General features: G+C 41.5%; 1 protein-coding gene across 1 annotated transcript; it reads right to left on the minus strand.

The window, feature by feature from the left end:
• Window positions 1-3,849: 3,849 nt before the first annotated feature.
• LOC310998947 (pituitary tumor-transforming gene 1 protein-interacting protein) lies at window positions 3,850-16,053 on the minus strand. The gene is made up of 7 exons (XM_083989211.1): window positions 15,800-16,053; window positions 15,546-15,592; window positions 14,660-14,768; window positions 13,240-13,348; window positions 11,647-11,712; window positions 6,498-6,544; window positions 3,850-4,346 (listed from the first exon to the last, which is right to left on the minus strand). Exons 1-7 carry the CDS (start codon window positions 15,921-15,923, stop codon window positions 4,297-4,299), a joined length of 552 nt encoding a protein of 183 aa, XP_083845337.1. The 5' UTR covers window positions 15,924-16,053; the 3' UTR covers window positions 3,850-4,296.
• Between the last annotated feature and the right edge of the window lie 4,635 nt (window positions 16,054-20,688).

Consider the following 20,688-nt stretch of genomic DNA (forward strand, 5'->3'; position numbering starts at 1 on the left):
CCCTTCAGGTCGTAGATTCGCTCTCCCCAAGTGTAAGACCAATCGGCATAAAAATTCCTTTATCCCTGCAGCGATAGCCCTCATGAATTCTTCTTCTTAAATGTAGGTGTATGAGTATTTTATTTTATTCTTTTTCTGCATGCACGTTGTGTCGTGTATGTGTTGACCACTGCTGTACAGATAATTGCCCCTTTGGGGATAATAAAGACTGTTTGAACTTATTTTTTCTTCTGTTCAATATCGTTTTTGAGTTTTCATATAACAAAAACAAGATAAATACAAATATAAAGTAATGAGCTGGAGAGACATGGATGGAACACTATGCATACCATGTGTAACAAAATGAAGAAGTACAGTTTTTGTTCCTTCACAATACATAAACACAAACCAGCATAGACAGACACAAAAACAAACAAACACAACCAACAAGAACAACAGGGGATGGGGCTATATCATACAAAATAATAATTTATGATACATAGAAATAAGAGTGGGGGGGGTGGGGGGGGATCCCCCTAACGACAGCATCCAGTTTTTACATTCCACCACAGCAGTGCATAATAACTCATTAACTATGTGTTGATCTGTACTGTATTTTCTCACCAGGCCCTTCAACACAATGGCAGCGAGTCTCGTACCAGTAGAAGTCAGGAATGGAGCAGATTCTATAGAAAACCTCGATCATACATCTGGACCTGTATGTTAAAGCAGAAGTAAGTGATCCGGTGGTTTTGGCTAACTTCCTGTCAGTAGATGGAGTTAGCAGTCCCCGCCCTCGTCCCTACGTCACCACATTCACACGCATCGCTTGGCTGCACACACAGAGAGGACCGCCCCTTTATGCCGTTCTCTCTCCTCATTGGATAAAGGTTGTAGGATACAAGGAAAGTTTTCTCCTGGGCTTACAGCAGAGCAGAGTGACTGACAGACCCGTGTTTCAGACCAAACACTCTATAGAAGTGATTGCTGTCGGAAGATAGAACTGTTTAAGACTTATATTAACACAAATATTCCGCTTACTTCTGCTTTAAGTATTCCATGGGTAGCATGTCAAAAAATAACCCCAGCTATTGTGAAGGATTTACAGTCCATCCACCTCAGCAGCAGTATGTTCTTCCTTGCACAGATTAAAAACGTATTTTGAAAGGCCTCTCCCTCTCTCATGCTCTGACGGAGGTGAGAGCAGAGAAGTGGTTCACCCAGGTCAGGTGTTGTGTTTCCTTATTAAACTGCTCAAATCCCTCATTCCTCAAATAGACCGACACACTGAGGAGAACCTAATTATTTCGCTACTGCACACTTCAAACAAGACACGCTCAACTGTCACCTACAGCCCGGCCTGTTGTACTGTCCTCGGTGCAGTCAGCAAGCAGGTCTCTACTCTCACTCCACAAAACACACGTGGTGATGCAGAGTGGTTTCATTTTCTGAATCATTTCACATCCAGAAAACTGATGTGTGTGAAACTCCAGGTCAGTGTTATGAATGAACTGTGTTTTATTTGGTAGCTTTTTCCACTGTGACTGATTTGACTAACTGTATTTGTACTGTACAAGAAGAGAGGTTCACTATTTGATTTCAAAATGTTGAAACATCTCCCATGGAAGAGGGACAGACATGATTTTTCCTCTCACTCAAATAGAAGGTGAGAGAAGGTGAAATATTCATCACTGGAATAAAAGACAGGTGATGGACGGAGACGCTGGAGGTGAAGGAGGTGGAGCCGGTCAACTGGTTCACCTGCAGGACCATGTGGTGGTGGGAGGGAGAGGGTTAGCACTGAAAGTCCATCCATCCATCCATCCATCCATCCATCCATTCATCCATCCATCTGTGTATCCATCCACCCACCCACCCACCCATCCATCCATCCATCCATCCATCCATCCATCCACCCACCCACCCATCCATCCATCCATCCATTAACCAATCCATCCATCCACCCACCGACCCATCCATCCATCCGTCTATCCATCCATCCATCCGTCCATCCATCCATCCATCCATCCATCCATCCATCCATCAACCAATCCATCCATCCATCCATCCACCCACCGACCCATCCATCCATCCATCCGTCTATCCATCCATCCATCCATCTACCCACCCACCGACCCATCCATCCCTCCATCCATCCACCAACCCACCCACCGACCCATCCATCCATCCACCAACCAACCCACCCACCAACCCATCCATCCATCCGTCTATCCATCCATCCATCCACCCATTGTCTATGCCACTCATTTGTGAGTTGTGGGAGAACAAACAAGGCACACACACTCACATTCACACCTAGGTAATTTAGAGTCTCCAGAGAGAGACCCAGAGAGAATGCAGGTGCTGCAAAGGGAGAACATGCAAACTCCACCCAGAAAGTCACCCAGAACCTGACCACATGACCACTGTGCTGAGAGTCACACAGTGATATTTAAAGAACCGTCTGGCAGGAAGACGATGGGCCAGAAGTTCAGACACTAGAAAACAACTGAGGATTTCGACAGCGTACAGGAAGCAGACATCGACAGAGTCAGAGCAACAAGAAAAGCAGGAAAGGAAAGTGAGAAGCACTTTTTAAGACCTCCTTTTAAACCTCTGAAAAGACATCATTAATATTGCTTAATCGTCAGTTTGATAACTCATGACTGTAAACTTTGGCTAAACACAAAGATTTTCATTTGATCTGCAGAGTCTCTGTGATCAGTGGTGACAGCTCTACTCTCCTACACTTACTTTATCACTTATCACAACATCTGCTTTTGTACAGGAGCTCTCCATCAGGAACAAGCTGGAATCACCTGATTCACTGAGTCTATCTTATTCCACATGTGAAGAAGTAGCAGCCTATTTTAAAAAGAAAACATGATCTTTCATTAAGGAGGTTTACCTGACCTTACTTTATGTATTTTCAGCTGAGTCTGATTCTGAATTGTTACATCAGTCTCAGTGCTGATGTTTTCTCCGTCTGGTTGAAGTGAAGCTACTTCATGGCTACAAGAGTCTGGGCTGGTGAAGATGTGACATTTTGTTCAGTTTTATTCATCAGTCTCATCACCACTGGCAGCAGACTGACAGTAACGACACACACATACTAGAATTGTAGTTATAAAGTTATGCAAGTGAACTATTGTGGGCAAAGAATGAGCAGTTGCTATTATTCTTTACACATACAGCAGCTGTGATGAGAAACTGTACGATGGTATTATTATTAAAAGTATCATTTATATGTACATGTAATTAATTTATTGCTGCTTCATGCTCCTTAAGTTTGATGTAGCAAAAATGGAAATGCTGGAAATTGTGCTGAAGGAGAGAATAAGTTCCACCCAGTATGTAACAGCAGTTCATAAAGACTCGGTCCAGTGCACCAAATCCATAATAATCATCTGCTGACTCTACTGTGTCTCATGTTTATGAGTTCACAGTAAATGAAGATGAACAGGAAATGACTCTCAATGTCCGTTAGAGCTTAATGTCAACATGGACAATGGAATTATGGAACTGGGACGTTTATGTTCAATCTGGAACTAGTGTTAGTAAGCAACAATACATGTGGATGTGAGCACAGTGACCTCCACTTGTTAAGTTCCCCAGAGGCAGAATGGAGATGCAGCACAGACTGTGGAGTCATCACTAAGACAGGTGAGGCTGTCAGTGGGTCCTGGGACTGAGGGTGATGGACTGTCCTGCCCTGTGTGTCCTCTGGGTGCTGCTGTCATTATGAGTCAGCATGTGGCTGCTGGAGGACGCAGCAGTGATGTGAAGTTTCTGCAGTGGAACGTCTAAGATTCTCCTCAGAACAGACCGTTGTCTGCACTTCATGTCTAGAAATGAACCAAACCACAGTGATAAAAGAAACAGATTTTAATTCATGTGTCAGGACACATCACTACATCATCAGTACAGTCACTACTGTTTATTTCATGAATCAATACTGTACGTAAGAAGTGCAAAGGCTGATATGAAACATCTAAAAAGCCAGAAAATCACATCATTAAACATCAGAAAACAAATGAAATTGCATAAAGTTTAAAAACAAGGTGCAGTATCCACCCAACACAAAACACTCACTGCTCATCAGGTACGACAAGGCAAAAAAAATAAATGTCAGATTTTCTTCAATCAGGACTGTGATTTGAAAAGAATGAAATAAAGACTGTTGTCAGGGTTGAATGATCGGGGACGGCGTTCTGTGGTTTGTCATGTTTGTGGTTCGTGTGAGAAAGAGGCAACGCTCCAAACTAAAACCAGAGGAAGAGCAGCTCAACACGGTGGACCTGCTCCAGCACAGCTGCTTCACTCGTTCTCAAACTTGCTGTACGGGTGGTCTGCATCTCCGATCAGACCTGCAGAGTGGAGACATCATGAAAACACATGAGCAGCATTCTTCTTACATTTCCCATAGATTTCCACTAGCGATTATACATTTTCTTAGTACGATTATTGCCATAGACACAACACTATGAATTGAATCAAATCAAATAGAGTCAAAATATAATTACATTACTAATGTAATTATATACACATAATATTTCAAGTATCTATTAATGCATGACCAATTATTGATCTCCCAAGGGAAATGTTTGAAATATTAAAGTCACTAATTGCCATCTATACCAAATGTTTAAGTTTATTAAAAGTTTATTTTAATAGTTTTTTTTATTTTAAATTACAAATTAAAATTCCTACCAACTCATTGATACATTATGAAAATTGAGGACAAAGAGTGCGCACATCCAAAGAGGGCTGTGTGCAGGTGCAGGATTAAAAGGTGTAAACTTTCCCCTATGATTTTGTATTTAGCAGGCAGCGTTTAAACGTTTCGGTTCTGAAGATCTTCAGATGTGATTCTGTGCAGGTTTCTTGTCCTTTTTTTTGTACATTATGTAAATTGACATTAACGTAATGTAACCCAGTTACTGTGTACCTTTACTTTGGTGTACAAAGTTACACACGCGGTTGTTGTGTCACTTTGTTTTCATTCGTGTGAGTTGCACTGATCTGTCTATTGAGAGTGAGGAGTCACGTGACGATTTGAGCAGCCAGTCGGCCATGATGGAAGGAGACGCTATCGGTTGCCAGGGGCAACACATCAGAACAGCACAGAGACGGACTAAATTCTAGCTCTTTTTTGCGCCAACAGATGAACAAATTACAAGAAAGAATAAGGAGAAAGTAAATCACTGGAGCAGTTTTTAACACAGCAGTGATTTCCGGCATTGTAAAACAGTAAATTACGGAGTAGACGATTTTGTTTTGCCCATAGACTAGTATGGCTTTTGCCACCGGAATCCTTCCATCATGGCGGAGAAGGGGGGCGGGGCTCTGACATGGATGTATTGGGATTCTGAGCTGTGACGACAACTCCTCACTCTCAATATGGTTCTAATGTCATCTTTTTCTGAAAGTGACAGTATTTAGGAATCTTTACGATTAATTAATTGTGGCATTTAATACTGCAGTTAATTGTGAAATCTAGTAAATGTGACATCCCTAATTTCCACACATATATTTGATAACTGACACCTTGTGTGAGGAACAGTCTGTATTTAAACACTACTTCCTCTGCCATGACTCTTTTCCTTTGAGAATGAGACCTGACCCTCATGCTGTCAGCAGCTCTGATGTTTGTGTTGCTGTATCTGGAGATACTAACTGCATCTGTAAACAGTAAACACACTTTGTTGTGAGCCATGACCTTTCTCATTTTAGTGCAGCGTTCCCTGGTCTAGATGACAAACCTGCTGACACTTGAACTTAACACTAACAACAGGTCTATTTGTTCTCACTTGTTGAGATCGTTGACCAAACATAGCCAGAAACCATTTCTTCAACCAATTCAATGATGCTCAACAGAGCCAGTGATTAAAGTGACCTGGTAAAGGTGAATCTATCACAGCCTGCACATCACTGCCCCCACAGTAGATGTGCTTCTTACACAGTTATTATAAACAGTACACATCATGTTTCCATCCTGTCTTCTCCCCTGGCTGCTTGAGTTTCTTGTTAAGGACCGAGATCTTAACTAACAAACTGACTCTGACTCTGATAACAAAAGCTCATCCAGTGATAAATAAATAAAACACTGTTCTTTGTTCAGAGACAGACCTTATCCTGCTGTTTCAGTGACCTGTAAAGTCCTGTTCACAGTCATGAGGGGTCTCACATGTGGCACCAGCGTATGATAAATTATGCTCACATTGATTTAAACAGACAGGAGTTGGTGTAACCTACACGTGACCTGCATTGCCTTGCTGGGGGAGTTGCGTTTAGTGTTGAATAATGCATTGCTGGCACAGAGTATGGAAATGAAAGTCAATGACAACGTCCTGGAAAATGTGAAAGTGGTTAAACAAGCGTCTGAGGAGGTTCACATCCAGGATCCAGCAGCGTGCTGGACTGCAGCTCCACTGGCTCATGTACTCAGTATCACATCGTCAACTGGAGTTGAATGGAGAACATACAGTGATATAATGTAAACCCGGGTTCATACGTACCATACTTCCGGCGGATTTCGTCGTGCTTTGCCTTTCTCTCCCCCTTCCTGTTAGAAAACAGAAGAAGAAAAACAGATGGAGGATCAATGTTTCATATCTGTCTTTTCACCTGTAACATGGTTCATCTGATGCAACCCAGTCTCTGAGTCCATCACAGATTACCACTGAGTCAATATGAAGCAAACTACAGCTCAGACTCTACATCAACTTGAATGTAAAAATACCAAATAAATGTAAAAAATATCATCACGATGACTGAGTCACTAAAAATGCAGGTGAAAATTAAAGCTGCTTCACAGCAGTGGTCGGGGCAATTTTAGGAGAATTTAGGCAATTCTGAGTAACAAGAGGCAAAATAGAAAAACAACTCACAACCTCTGACACCAAGAACCATCCTCTAACTCATTGAGCTAATTGGCTGGAAGTGAGATGAGGTGTGTGGCTTCTCAAATAGACTCAGGGACTCAAAGCCGGGCAGCAGTTGTCAAGGAAGATTTTAAAAATGTTCAAAATGTCAGAAATTCTGTTATCAAGACTAAAATCTGATAATACATAAATTGCATCTTGACAGCATGGGAATGTTGGTGATTTGTTTTTAATGATAAGTGTTTTGCTTCATAAGAGAAAATGTGATGTTTAAAAATGCCACTCTTACATTGACTGCAGTTGTTCCCATGATAGCAGAATTTAAAAAGTTCTAGAAAATTCAGTTTGAGATTTTAAAAAAAATCAGTTTTTGAGATAAAATTCTGATATTTGCCAAACTTCATCGACCATGAATGAATACCAAAATATTCTCATTTTTTTTCAGGAAGATTGAAAATGTATTTAGTAAGTATTGGATGGTATATGTTTACAGTCAAATGTTTTCATGCACTGTAGGCTCAGTTTTTCAAATAGCCGGGTGGTATTTTTGTGGGGGACAGTCTGAAGAGGCAGTGTAGTCAAATTTGGTGACAACTGAGCAAAAATTGTGGGACAAGAAAGGTTTAATAACATATACAGTTTTTGAAAAAAAACATAGTGATGGGCTTCATAATTTGTAATAAAAGTTTCTGCAGTATTGGGGCTACATTTTGGTGAAAGCTGCAAAACTGTAGCATGTGGAATTTTCAAATTTAGACGCTTATGTTTCACTTTGAGTTGATACTGATAAAGACAATATTATAATTGCTTTTGATTTCCAAAGATTAACCAGACAATGGAACCAGAAAAAAGACAATACAGAGAAAGGCTAATTACTCATTTTGATAAGAAGATCAACTGCTGAACTTAGTTCTTGTTTGATCTCCCACCATCAGTGCCACTAATAGAGTCAATCCCCCACGGTCACAACATGGAAGATGAAGAATCCAAAAGTAGAGGGAAATATTTGAAGGTTTTACATAAGAGTGAACAACCTGTGAACAAACAGTCAGTTCAAGTTTCCTCTCAACTCTCTCTTAGCTCCTCTGTAGCTGCTGTGTTGCCGTCAGAGCTGACCTGTTGCTCCGTCTCCTCGGCCCCACGCTCGCCTCTTTCTAAAGGGACGACAAAAGCTCAGGAGGAGGTTTTACACTCCGGTCCTCCGGGGGCCGTGACAAAGCGCTGGTGTTCATCAGTCAGCGCTTTATTGCCAGGTAATGATCTGTGAGGAGTCGTGGTGGCTGAGCTCAGGCTGCCATCTGTCCCCTCCGCCCTGCTGCTGCCTCGTACGCTGCTAATTGACATGTTCAACCTCCCTCCTGATTAATACAGCTCAGTTCAACAAGTGGGAGGAGAAGGAAGTGAGAAAGGGCAAGCAGCGCTGGTGTAGATGAGAGACAATGGATTCAATCTGAAGACCACAGAGAATCTTATTTTGAGGTTGTTCTCTTTGACTTTGGACGGCGTTGTATTTCTGTTTCTTTCTCAGACTTTGATCAAATAAAACCTAAACTTGCTGAGGCGGAGCTTCCCAAAGCGGTACAGGCTGAGAGCCGTCCTCACTGTGAGAACTCTCTAACCCTAACCCTGGTGTGACCCTCAACGTGCCTCTGCGCATCGTTCTGTTCCCTTATGTCATGTGGTCGATACAGGAAGCTGCTCAGCTACAGGGATCAGATAAGACAGTGTCAGCCTGTGTGCTTACATAACCACTAAAGTTTGTGATTGAATTACATTTTAAAGTGCACTGTTAATGCAACAATCTATTCAGTGATGTGCATTTGATTGTCAGGTTTAGCAGTGTGAGCTGGCCTTTCAGCAGCTCTCTCCTCTAAACATACATTTTATATATAAATCTATACTTGGTCTTCTCCCCCCGTATGCGTAAAACCTGCAGCCATTACAGCCTGCGATCCCACAACATCATACAGATGCAGGTCCCAATAGTCGGGACTGAGTTGGAGAAAAAGGCATTTAAATGTTCTGCCCCCTCAAGCTGGAACGAGCTGCAGAGGGATCTAGGACTGACTCAACTCAGATCAGTCCTAAAGGATCCAGAACGAAGATCCACTGACTCCTGTGCTTGCCCTCTGTAATTTGTAAATGTTTATACCGTTTGTATAATTCTATGTGGTGTTATTTTGCGCACTGCTTTCTTAGCCAGGTCACTCTTAGAGAGGTTTTTAAATCTCATTGAGTTTTACCTGGTTAAATAAAGGATAAATAAAATAAATAAATAAATACAGCTCTAATTCTATAAACGTCTGTGAGAGGCACGGCAAAAAAAAAGGTGTTATGGGTGTGTGTTCAAGTTGTCCATGTTGTTCTGATAAATGTGACCGTTTCAATATGCTTTCCTTCCACGCCAGAAATGGTGAAAACTGCATCACTTAGCACACAAAAACATGAAGGGTTCCTCCCCCTGTGGGATTTGAGGACAATTCCTCCAGACTGTTCCTCAGTGAGTCGACTTGCACTCCACTTCCACAGTGGCTCCTGTCCTGTCTGTTCTCAACTTCCCACACACAAACACAAACCTCTTCTATGTAGGTCACTGCGCTAAACTGTGACTTTGCAGATTTGATCATGCTCACCACAGGAGGAAAGCCTGACTCCACACATGAGAGAGACAGAGTCACAGAGGCTGGATCATTCAGCTGGCAGCCTCTACAGCACACACACACACACACACAAGTGGGACTCGGGTGTTCCCAGCACTACATTTCATAATGATAAACCAGTTACTGCCTATCTTTCTGCATGAATGCCCCGTTTACCAACATCACCAGGCCATGCTTGGAGCACTGGATGATTGCACTGGGAGCGCGCACACACACACACACACACACACACACACACACACACACACACACACACACACACACACACACACACACACACACACACACACACACACACACACACACACACACACACACACACACACACACACACACACACACACACAGAAAGAAGAGGCTGCAGCATTCCGGAGTGCAGGAAGTGGAGGGTGTACAGGTCTGACAAGACCGATACAACACACACAGTGACACACACTGGCTCTTTGACAGTGGTGGATCGTCCACAGGATGTAGCCCACTCTATTTATGAGCACATTACCAAAGAGCAGCTGCTCAGCCCTGACAATCCAATTGGTGTTTTGGGATGTGAGTAGAGGAAGACTGAGCTGAGCTGCTCCTCTGGGACACACACTCCGTGGAGCTGCACACCAACACCAGTTTCTTGATTCCCAAATATACAATTGACCCTTTGTTGAGGACCGTGGATCATTCCACTGGAGGAAACCCCTCTTATGGGATGTTCTCTGAGCTCGCAATGGGCAAAAATATCCAGAGAGAACAGCCTGAAGTCTAACCTACATTATCATCTTTTTAGTTCATTATGGTCCACATTTTGTTTCAGAGACATTTGAATCACATCAAGCATAAATGTAAAAATGGCCCTTTACTACTGGGATTCACTAATGTTAATGCTAAATATTAGGTAAAGTCTTCCTCACTGCCACAGACAGATCTGATGGGAAACATGAGAGACAGATCTCCAGCTGGAGTCTAACCAGTGACATCACAGTTCATGGTCGCCATTGGAAACTTAACCCCGTACCTCAGGAGCCCTCTATTAAAGACCGTATTAGGTTTTAGTGATGGCAAAGCCTGTTGTCTTCCCCTTTCATTCACACCTCCCGAAGAAGGATGTTGGAACATTTTAACACTTGTATCTATGAATGTTTGGATGTCCCAAAAAACTGACCATTCTGACTGTCTGTCCTATTACTTCCTGTAATGCTTTAAAGGTTATAGCTACAACTTTTTCATCAAAACGATTAGTTTTCCAAAAATAATACACCCACAGAACGTCTAGAGGGGTGCAGCATAAAAGTATTAATTTAACTGAATTTTCTTTTTTTATAGTATGTAAATAATTGTTGTATAAATTTTGATGGGTCCAAAATATTTACATCTGGATCGACGGCAACGTCGGCATGAAATGATCTCTGGACCAACAGCATTAGTACATTGATGTCACGTGAGGCGGAGCACAGGGGGGCCAGATCCTGATAGCTCTGTGGAGAAAATGGCATCGTGCTAATGCTAACTAACGGTCAGCCGGTACTGTAGCGTTTCCGGTGCAGACGTGATGCTTTGGGTTTGTCTGGTTCTTTTGCAGGTGAGTTAGTGTGAAATGATTCAGATGTGTTTCCAGTCTGCTGTCAACACCAGAGCTGCTGCTCGGTAAATACGGTCAGCGTTAGCTTAGCTTCAGCTACTAGCCTAGAAGAAACTTCAGAGACAAATGCATCCTTACGCTCTATCCTGACAGGGTATCAGGCTTTCTCTATAAGACCAATAAAGTTAAGTGTTGATACAAAGTGCCCAGCTACCATGTGCACAACAGCGGACACAGTGTTTCTGCTGCAGGTCATCAGAGAGCTGATGGATATCTCCTAGGGAGCAGTATATATAAATTGAGCAGCTCGTGTGTGACCAGGCTGAAAAGTTGCCTGGAGCCCAGAGTCATGTTTGTCTATGATTCCCTCTCCTTGTAGCTTTGCTCTGCACTCTACTCACTACACTACCAAACATAAAAAGACAGATAAAGACCTCTTCTCATAAAAGGAAGTTATTAACGGCAGAGAAACATCTTGCTCTGTGATGCCGTTATCTAAATAACCATGGCTATCATTTGCTGCTTGTTTCACTCAGGCCCGGGGTGAAGCTCTTACCGTTCTTCAGAGCGTTGTTTGATCTCCTCTCTCCTCCTGGCAAATCTCTCCTCATCTCTGTCAGGCCTGAAGACACAAGGAGGCACAGGCACACTGTCAGAAATACTACGGCTCATGAGGCCCAAGAGCAACCATACTCATCTGCATGGGCTGAATTACATGAATCTACAAATGTTATACACTTCATACACGTGCTCATGATTCATTCATTAGGTCTGCAGCTGGAGAAAAAGAACTTGGTGTATAATAAAGTGTGTCAGAAACCAATGACCAATCAGCAAATGAGCAAATACAACTGGCTGCACATAGATGAAATAAAATGAGGATCATGCCCACACTCACACACACCTCCATGACATCCACAGAGTCTAGAAAAACCTTGTCACACAGGACAAGAAGCCACCTGCTTCTCTATTTTTATAAACTTGTAATAATAATATTCACTTTTTTCATGTACAAATTCTACAAACATGAATTCTCATTTACAAACTGAAGGTACAGAACAGAAAATTACCACAATATTTGTAATAACTCCTCCATAGATTCTTGGTCAATGAGGCAACAATCAAAATGCCTGCATCTCCTTTTCTGTCATACTGATAGGGGGCAGTATTTATTAAATATTGGAGAAGCCCAACAGTGGAACACTAGATGACATTGTTAACCATTTTAAAAAGCATTTTGTTTAAGTTTAGAAATACATGGTGCAGTTGAATTGAAAGTGTTTCCAATACTACATTGATCAACCGAAGGATGACAGACTGACAGACAGCAGAGAACACTGACTGCAAGAACCATTTAACTTTATAATAATAACACTAACTGACTATTTAACCCATGAAGACTAAGAGGATGAAATATCTTTATATCTTTTATATTTCATGCATTCATTGTCATTCATCACCCTTGCTGTTGACTTGTGGTTGTGTCTCCTTGTATGGCTGACCACCATCTCTGGACTTACGTCATTTTATGTGTCTGTTCCTCTTGTGCTGCAAAACTAATTGCGCCTTGGACATAAATAATAAAGTTGTTGAAAAAATGATGAGAAACAATAATTTCAGAGTACCCCCCCCCCCTCTTTTTTTTCTCTCTATGTATTTGAACCTTTTTTCTCTTCCTCTCTTTTCTATTGTCTCGGTTCTCTGTTATTAGTTATTTATAATGTATTTTTTCTAAGCATGGTTGTTTTTTTGTTTTTTAAATCATTTTTATTCTGTCTATCCACAATTCTTTCAGTGGTTGTATGTGTTTGACCATATTTGGGCAGGGGTAGGCTATGTGTTGCGTGGATGTTGTTCCATAAAATCTAAAATTATCTTCCTGTACAGTGACTGTCTTATGCATGTTTTGTCAACAATAAAAAGACCTTTGAAAGAAACAAAGAAAGAAAGGGGGTGTGTGGGTAGATGGACGGATAAACAAATAACTAATTCATTTCAGAATCATGTATTTAACATAACATCTGAGGTCTGGCTGGTGGAGGATGACTGGCTGTGGCAGTAAAAGCTTTAACACCTAAACAAGTCACAGCTCTTTTCTGAGTCATTCACACTGTGGGAGACAGGAGGGACATCACATCACTGAACTCACCCTGACGGACGCTTCTTGCAGCAGCAGCAGCAGCAGCAGCACACAACAATGCTGATGAGGATGGTTCCACCCACCACGGCCATGCCGATGATCAGAGCCTCGAAGTTCACTGATCACAAAGAAAGACAAACAGTTGGTATCCTCACTCTTTACAGTCATAATGTCTACTCCAGTAATAGATTAAATGGGTTCTCTTCACTTCAACAGCTTTAACATTTAACTCGTTTGGCAATGGTGCCACCTGCTGATTTCTCTGTGGTACTGCAGGTTATTACACCGCAATGTTAAAACTACGTAGACACTGCACTTTCAGTTCCACAGAAACATAACTAAGACATCAAACGGGACTTGAGGCTCAATGTCTTCCAACAGCAGTGACTTTACTGCTTCATTATCAGTTCTGGTTGGTAACATATTAATCTCTTTGTCTTGTAAAACACTATAACAGTAGATATCAGGTCATAACAATGAGAGAGAACAGTTCCCTGATTCTTCATTTACAACCCTACTGTTATAATACTGGATACGTAGCTTGACTGGATTACATTTAGCATATTTCTATATTTCTATATACTATGATAATTAGGCCGACTCTCTTGTCTCATCAAGGGTTCTTGGTCTCTGTTAAGTCAACTGCTTCATCCGGTCTAAACATTTCTAACAAGAGAAGTAATAAGTATTTTTAACTTGCAGCCAAATCTACTTCCACTATTTTAATACTTTCTCAGATAGGTTTGCTCCATGTTTTAATGTAGGACTAGGGTTGCTTTTCTGTGTTAACATGTATGAAATATGAGTTTCAGGGTATTTGAAAAATGTGTAACACCTGTTTGAGCTTCGATTATTGATTTGGTTCACTGCTCTTACAGTGTTGAAGCCTGTAATGTGGTACAGCTACTAAGAGGAAAACAGGTAGAGTGAAACCTCTGTGACACTAATGTGACAGGAGGTAAGAGGAACAGAAAACTTTGGGCAAATACTTTCATACAATCAGGGGTCTTTTCAAATTGTCCCCCCGTTAAAACAATTCAGTATTACCTATGAGATCATCATATCCCTCAGCTACTGGCCTCCTAAAGTTAAACCAATGTGTATCTGACAGAGGTGGGTCATTTTAGGGCTTCCATCTGGTAAGTATAGTTAATAAAGTAAAATTATTTTTCAAATTTGCATATCTTTATATAACCTGTGTTTATTTTGCATGTTGAAGTCGCTTCACCGCACTGAAACATCACATCAACTTCCTCATATCACCACTCAGTTTCCCTGAAACTCATAACCAGAACTGCTGACACTATTTCTTTCAGCTGTTTCCCTCTACAGCGCTCTCCAGTAAAAACGTTAGTCATCCCAAAGGATCCATCCTGAAGGAACGGTGATTCACATCAAAATCAGACGGATGTACAGTAGGCCTACTTACACCAACACACTCCCCAGCGGGCCTGGGACAGCTGGCACACGGAGGCTGGAGGCAGCAACCAGCTCACTGGATATTCTGTGCAGTTGTTGGTGGCAAAGCACCACAGGCACTGTGAGGACAAGACACAACAATCAAACCTCTGAATGGCTTTAAGACAAGGATAATTTGGTGGATAGATACATTTAAAAACAGCATGAACAACTATGATGGTTGGTAGCTATTGGTAATCAATTTCAGGTATTGTTTATGGATTGTCTGTGTTTTGTTCTAGTGAACATCTTTAGATTGAACACAACAAATCATTAGGACATCAGCTTAACCGTAACTCTAGTGGAAAACCTTCTGTAGGTTTTTTGTTTTTGTGTTGTTTTCCTTTTTTTTGGATGAACTTTCTTCAAACCAGAGTTAGTAGAAAGATCAATGGACTGTCATCAATTAAAATACATACACATTACATTAAAGTTGCTCCCTCAAGAATGGAAGAAAAAACATCACAAACATACCTGCCACAATCAACCATGCTGTCTTTTTCTTTCTAATCACTTTAAGAATGGGATCCATTAGTTCTATCATAAATAGGCCATATGTAAATGAGACAGGGTTCAGCCAAACAAGGTCACTGAGCTTTTATAGACCCACAACACCACAGCAGACAAACCGTGACATCTCATTTACAGTCACTGCCTATCCGAGGTAACAGGCCTGACGGTCAGAGCAGTGATGTTGTTAGTGGTGTGGTTGGAAGTGGATGTGTGCACACAAACAAGGGAGGGAGCAGCAAACCACTGTTTATGACAGGTGCTGTAGCTACACTATCAAGGCAAAGGTCTCCTCCTACACACGCACACTAAAACGCTGCTGTTTTTCAGACTGTACAGTAGCCTACCTTGGCGTGTGGGACGCATGTGTCGCAGTTTTTGTAGGCAGAGCAGGCTGAAAACACAGAGAAACGGAAATGTTAACCACTCGAAAGTAACGAGAAGTCATGAAGGGAGTTTAACGGCTCAGCAGCTGTAAAATACAACCACAGAGTAGAGTAAAAACAACAATAAATGAACTATCTCGGTGACGTTAAGGTCAGTAAAACACGACCTGAACGTGAACTACAAACTCTGCTTTTCAAAGTAATGTTGGACTTACGAGTTGGAGGTGGTGCCGTTGTTTGGCACTCGCCCAGGCTAACGAAGCTAACGACGCACATCACAACTGCAGCAAAACACAGCGCAGTGCTCGGTGTTCGTCTCTCTACTGTGTGAGACGACATCGTTAAAAGCACAAAGTAACAACTGAGAAGAATATGTACGTCAACAAACACAGAAAAAGAGCTCCTGGTCGGTTCACAGCTGCTGCCCCCGCTCCTCTCACTCAGACTCTCTCGCTAATGTTGTTTTCTACGGCTGTCACTTCCTGGGTGTCTAGGGTTGGCCTGTTTGGTAAAATATTGACGTCCCGGGCGGGTGGAGTTTACACTAAGGAGCAAATACAATTGGATGAATTGGATTTATTTATTTGTACCTTTACAGTCTATGATTTTTACTTATGGTTTACCCATATAGCCTAGGCTACAGTCTATTACCCAATTAATATAGCCCATAGTGTAGGTTAGCTGTAGCCTGTCAAAAGAAGGCTGTCATAATAGGCTATCCTACTTCTCTTTCTCCTTTTTGATTTTTCTTTTTAAACCCACATCTCCTTCGTAATGTAATGGGCCGTGTCTTTATATTTTAACTTATTCCAGTAAAATTCAGTAGGTTTAAAGTAACATTTTCTTTTTTTTTTAAGTAGGGGACAGCAGTAAAGGTAGGACATAGGCTATAGCCAGCTTTTATAAAATGCCACAGGCTGCACTGAAATGGTCACATAGCCTATCCTTATTTTGAAGGAATTTAAAACATCCAGTCAAATGATGACTGAATCTGTCTGTGTGATCTTTAGCCTACAAGCCATTGGTAAAGTGATGAAGTTATCTATTTCATTGTGGTGAGCAAATGAGGACTCTTTTGAGTCAGCTACTCCACACCAGTAACACTAGTGCCCTCTGTTGGTCCTAAACTATGCTGAACTATCCTAACATAATTTGAAGAGCTACAAGTGAATAGCCTGAAGCCAACATGACAACATTCATCCAGCAGGTGGACACCTTGAGGCAGTCACTTTTCTATCAGATGGTAAAGGGACACACAAACTCATCACAGCCTGGAGTGGGATAATGTCATTGATCATTGATCATTGATAATCTTGTCCCATAAAATGTTTCTTCACTGAGACCCGGGATGTGATTTTAGATTGACAAGGGAAACCACACACTTTTAACGCCTGTGTTACATTGTGGTATTACTGTGTATTAGTTTATCGAACCGGGATTATATATAGATATATAGATGCAAATATGAACATCTGCTGAAATACCACCTACAAAATGTAAACAAATCCAGTGGTGAATAACAAAAAAAGCAACATTTTTAACTGTATAGAACTGATCCAGGACCAGATCACACATATCAAACACGCAGAGTGTCTATAATCTGACATTAGAGCAGTCTCAAGCCCAGGCAAACTTTTGTTCCTTCAAATTACAGGCTACGTATAGCCGATCAGGGCTCAGAGGGTTTGGGTCTGGAGCAAGGATGTAGCCTATGTAACCAAATCATAAGAATAAGTTCTTGTAATCCATCTATAAGAATAAGTTTTTGTATATACAGAAAGTAATGTAGGCCTCAGACCCCCCAGTTTTTCAAATTCTTTTGGTCATCGTTGAGATGGTTCTACACCTTCAGCTGAGTCAAGATGTTGACTTATTTATGATTTTGGAAGACAAACACCATAAGGCCTTACAGCTCTAGAACAAAATGAGATCCATGAGGTTGAAGGAACTGTAGGAAGAATTGTAGGAAGACACAGATCTGGGCAAGGCTGGAAAAATATTCTGCCGCACTTATTGTTTCTAAGTGATCTTGGCCTGCTTGTTCCGCATCCAAGCGCGATTGCTGTGTCCACATATGACCAAACGAATCGATCTTTGAGGTGAAACGCTGTTTCGGAACAACTGCTCCAAACGAACCAGGTGTGAGGTGTAAGAGCTCAGTGGCCTCCATTATTCTTACATGGAGTCAACCAGGCCAAAGAGTCAAAGAGGGAACCAAGAACCCAAAGGTAACTCTGGCTGGGCTCCAGAGTTATAGCCTATACCAATCTGGGCAATATGAATACAAATACGAATATGAATATCAATACAAATAAGAATTATAGGCCTATTAATTCCCAAAGTGAAATTCATTTGTCTGTCAGCTCATCTACCATTTTCAGAAGAATTAAAAAGCTAAAAAAGATCAGCCTATATCTCCATCCTGCAGTGGGAAGGAGCCGTATATGCCATAATAGCCTCCACCAGATCTCCAGATATTATGCCTCAGGATGTTTAGTCTGTATCCGAGCAACAACTTCATGGAAAGATTCACATGGAACTTCAGCAGTAGCCATTGGTGGGATGTAGCCAAGTATTGTTATTTTGAAAAAAGCCTATACTTTCTGGGTCTTCACCAGTATCTGCAGTCCATCACTCTGGTTGGGCAGAGAGTTGACATTTCCATGATGACTGATGGTAGAAGATGTATCCTACAGTACATCCCCACTTCATCTTTGCACTGGCAGCACGGCAACCATGAAAGCACCTTCATCTCTGCTGGAACAGGGTGGCGTCCTCCAGATCTGCTCCATTTTAAATGAAAGAAGCTCCTCTCCTGAAGAATCTCCTCTGCCCACAGGTGTTCATCAGTAGTTGAGAAAATATGACAAAAACACATAAAAGCACAACAAAAACAAAGCAAAGGTTGAGTAAAAACCCAGAGCTACTAGCTGGTAGTACCAGACTTTGCTGCTACCAGTTGAAGCTCAAATAATGTACAAAGCAAAGAATCAATCCTTCCTGGTAACATAAATGTATTAATTGACAGTGTAGCAGACCCTTGGCTTCAAAGAAAGATGATGGAGGGATTTGAACAGATGCATAAGTTTACAACTGCTGTTGCACTGTGAAAATTATAAATACAGAAAGAAAAAAAGGACATTTGATTAAAAAGGCTAAAGTGAAACATTTCATTAACAATATGTAGCCTACCGTATAACAGCTTTTCCCCCACTGGCATCAGGTCACTGAATTCCACTCACCTCTAACCCTTGTCTATTTTGAATGTGTATAATGTGTAATGCTTGATGTTGTGTCTGTCTCTGCCAACACAGAACTATGTGCTGCTATGTTGTGCCAAAAGCAAATTCTGCTGACTTGTTGTGCAGTCCTTAATAAATCAATCCTGAACAATTTCCTGGTACCCCATTCAATAGAAATTAAAAAAATATATACATTTATTAGAAAGTGTTTTACAATCATCATTAAAACTCGATCAATAACCCAGAAATTGAGGCTGCTAATCGTTTATGGTGTTGAAGGTGCCGTCTGGGGAACCATCTGCCTCAATAACAATGAAACAAACTTAACTGCAGCAACCTAATCGACATAATGGTACTGTACATAGGTACATAGTCCAGAGAGAAACTTACTCCGAAAGCCACAAATAATCCGAACAAAGGAGGAACTCAGCAGCACAGACGCGACGCCAACTCAGAGCAGATGAAGGACGAGGTGATGGAGATGGAGGCACAGGTGGAGTTTACGGGGCTCAATAGTCTCCTCCCTTAACACCTTGCTCCCTCAACGAAAGACTGGCCACTAGATGGCAGTCAGAGGTCATTTACTGGCATGCAGGCACTTTAGTGAAGGTAAAGGAGGGTCAACAGACACAACACAGGAAGGCTGAGGTGGCAGCCTACAACAATTTACTGTTACTCACAGACTATGGCTGTGGCCATAGTGGCTATAGCCTAATTTAAAAAGGAAAATATAATTTAAAGAAAGCCCATGTCCATACTAATTTGAGAAGCGTACATTTCAATTTGTGGAGTGACTTTGTGGAACGCTTTGGATAACAAAAGCAAAGGAAGCGGAGGTGTCGAGTTTATGGTAATATGGTAATATGGTCCAGTACCGTACGGGAGACCGGGGACAGTTGCAACAGGGGATGGTTGCAATGTCATTTTTCTCCAATCAGGAACAAGCTACAGTAGAGTGATGACACTCACACTGCACATGCTTAGTTGGATTCCAGCCCTTGCAGAGATAAATCAGTTGAATTCAAAAGATGCTCCAGGATTTATTGCAAAAAAAAACTGTTTTTGAGGTATGGAAGTATTTTTTTTCTTGAGCTTTGTTTTTGTCAAAACTGTTGTCACTCTTTTTGTGATTCTGCTCAAACTTATCTGGTTTAAAGGAGTTATATGTTAACTTTTAGCTGATATGATTAGTATCAAGAGCACTTTGTTTAGCTAACACATGGGGTTTTATCACGGCTGACAGGACCGGTTGCAACTGTCCCAGTGCAATGCATGAATATAAAAACAGACCACAAAACAGTATTTTGACATTACTAACAACTACTAACAATTATTTTATTCAATGTAGCTATTGTTATTTTGTGTGGTTATTTATTAGCCTATTTATTGTCTTGTTCGAAATAAAGAAACATTAATTTTCCTGCTGTTGCTGCACAAGATTTGCCACTGGAGGGATAATGAAGAAATTCCGGAATTGGATGCGTAGACAGTAAAAGCTGCTCCTCCAGTTAGTTTGTGGTTTGCTTTGGGGACAAGACAGCCAGAAGCTGCGGATCACAGAGTTCTTTGTGGTTCGTAGGGGGTTAGGAGTTCATTTAATTTAATTTAATTTATTAAGGACTGCACAACAAGTCGGCAGAATTTGCTTTCGGCACAGCATAGTGGCACATCTGCATACAGATGTATTAGTTTGAGTGGATGCAATTAGGGCAGGCTTCAATAAGGGAGCAGCATCGTCTGTAAGCTTTCGTGTAGAGGTGTCGTCTGGGGTATCGCTGTGGGAGGGGAGAGGGGGGTCTGAGAGGAGGGGGTGAGTAGTCAGTTGGGTGGAGGATGAATGCTGAATCACACCTCACACCTCT

The sequence above is a fragment of the Trachurus trachurus genome (assembly GCF_905171665.1).
Source record: "Trachurus trachurus genome assembly, chromosome: 16".
Lineage (NCBI taxonomy): Eukaryota > Metazoa > Chordata > Actinopteri > Carangiformes > Carangidae > Trachurus > Trachurus trachurus.

Bases quoted from the DNA above. Each gene is read 5' to 3' on its own strand.
- LOC310998947 (XM_083989211.1), bottom strand. From the start codon at position 15,923: ATGTCGTCTCACACAGTAGAGAGACGAACACCGAGCACTGCGCTGTGT. The intron at 15,593-15,799 runs GTAAGTCCAACA...CTGTGTTTTCAG, and splicing joins AACGGCACCACCTCCAACTC to CCTGCTCTGCCTACAAAAAC. The intron at 13,349-14,659 runs GTAAGTAGGCCT...CTTTGTGATCAG, and splicing joins CCGCTGGGGAGTGTGTTGGT to TGAACTTCGAGGCTCTGATC.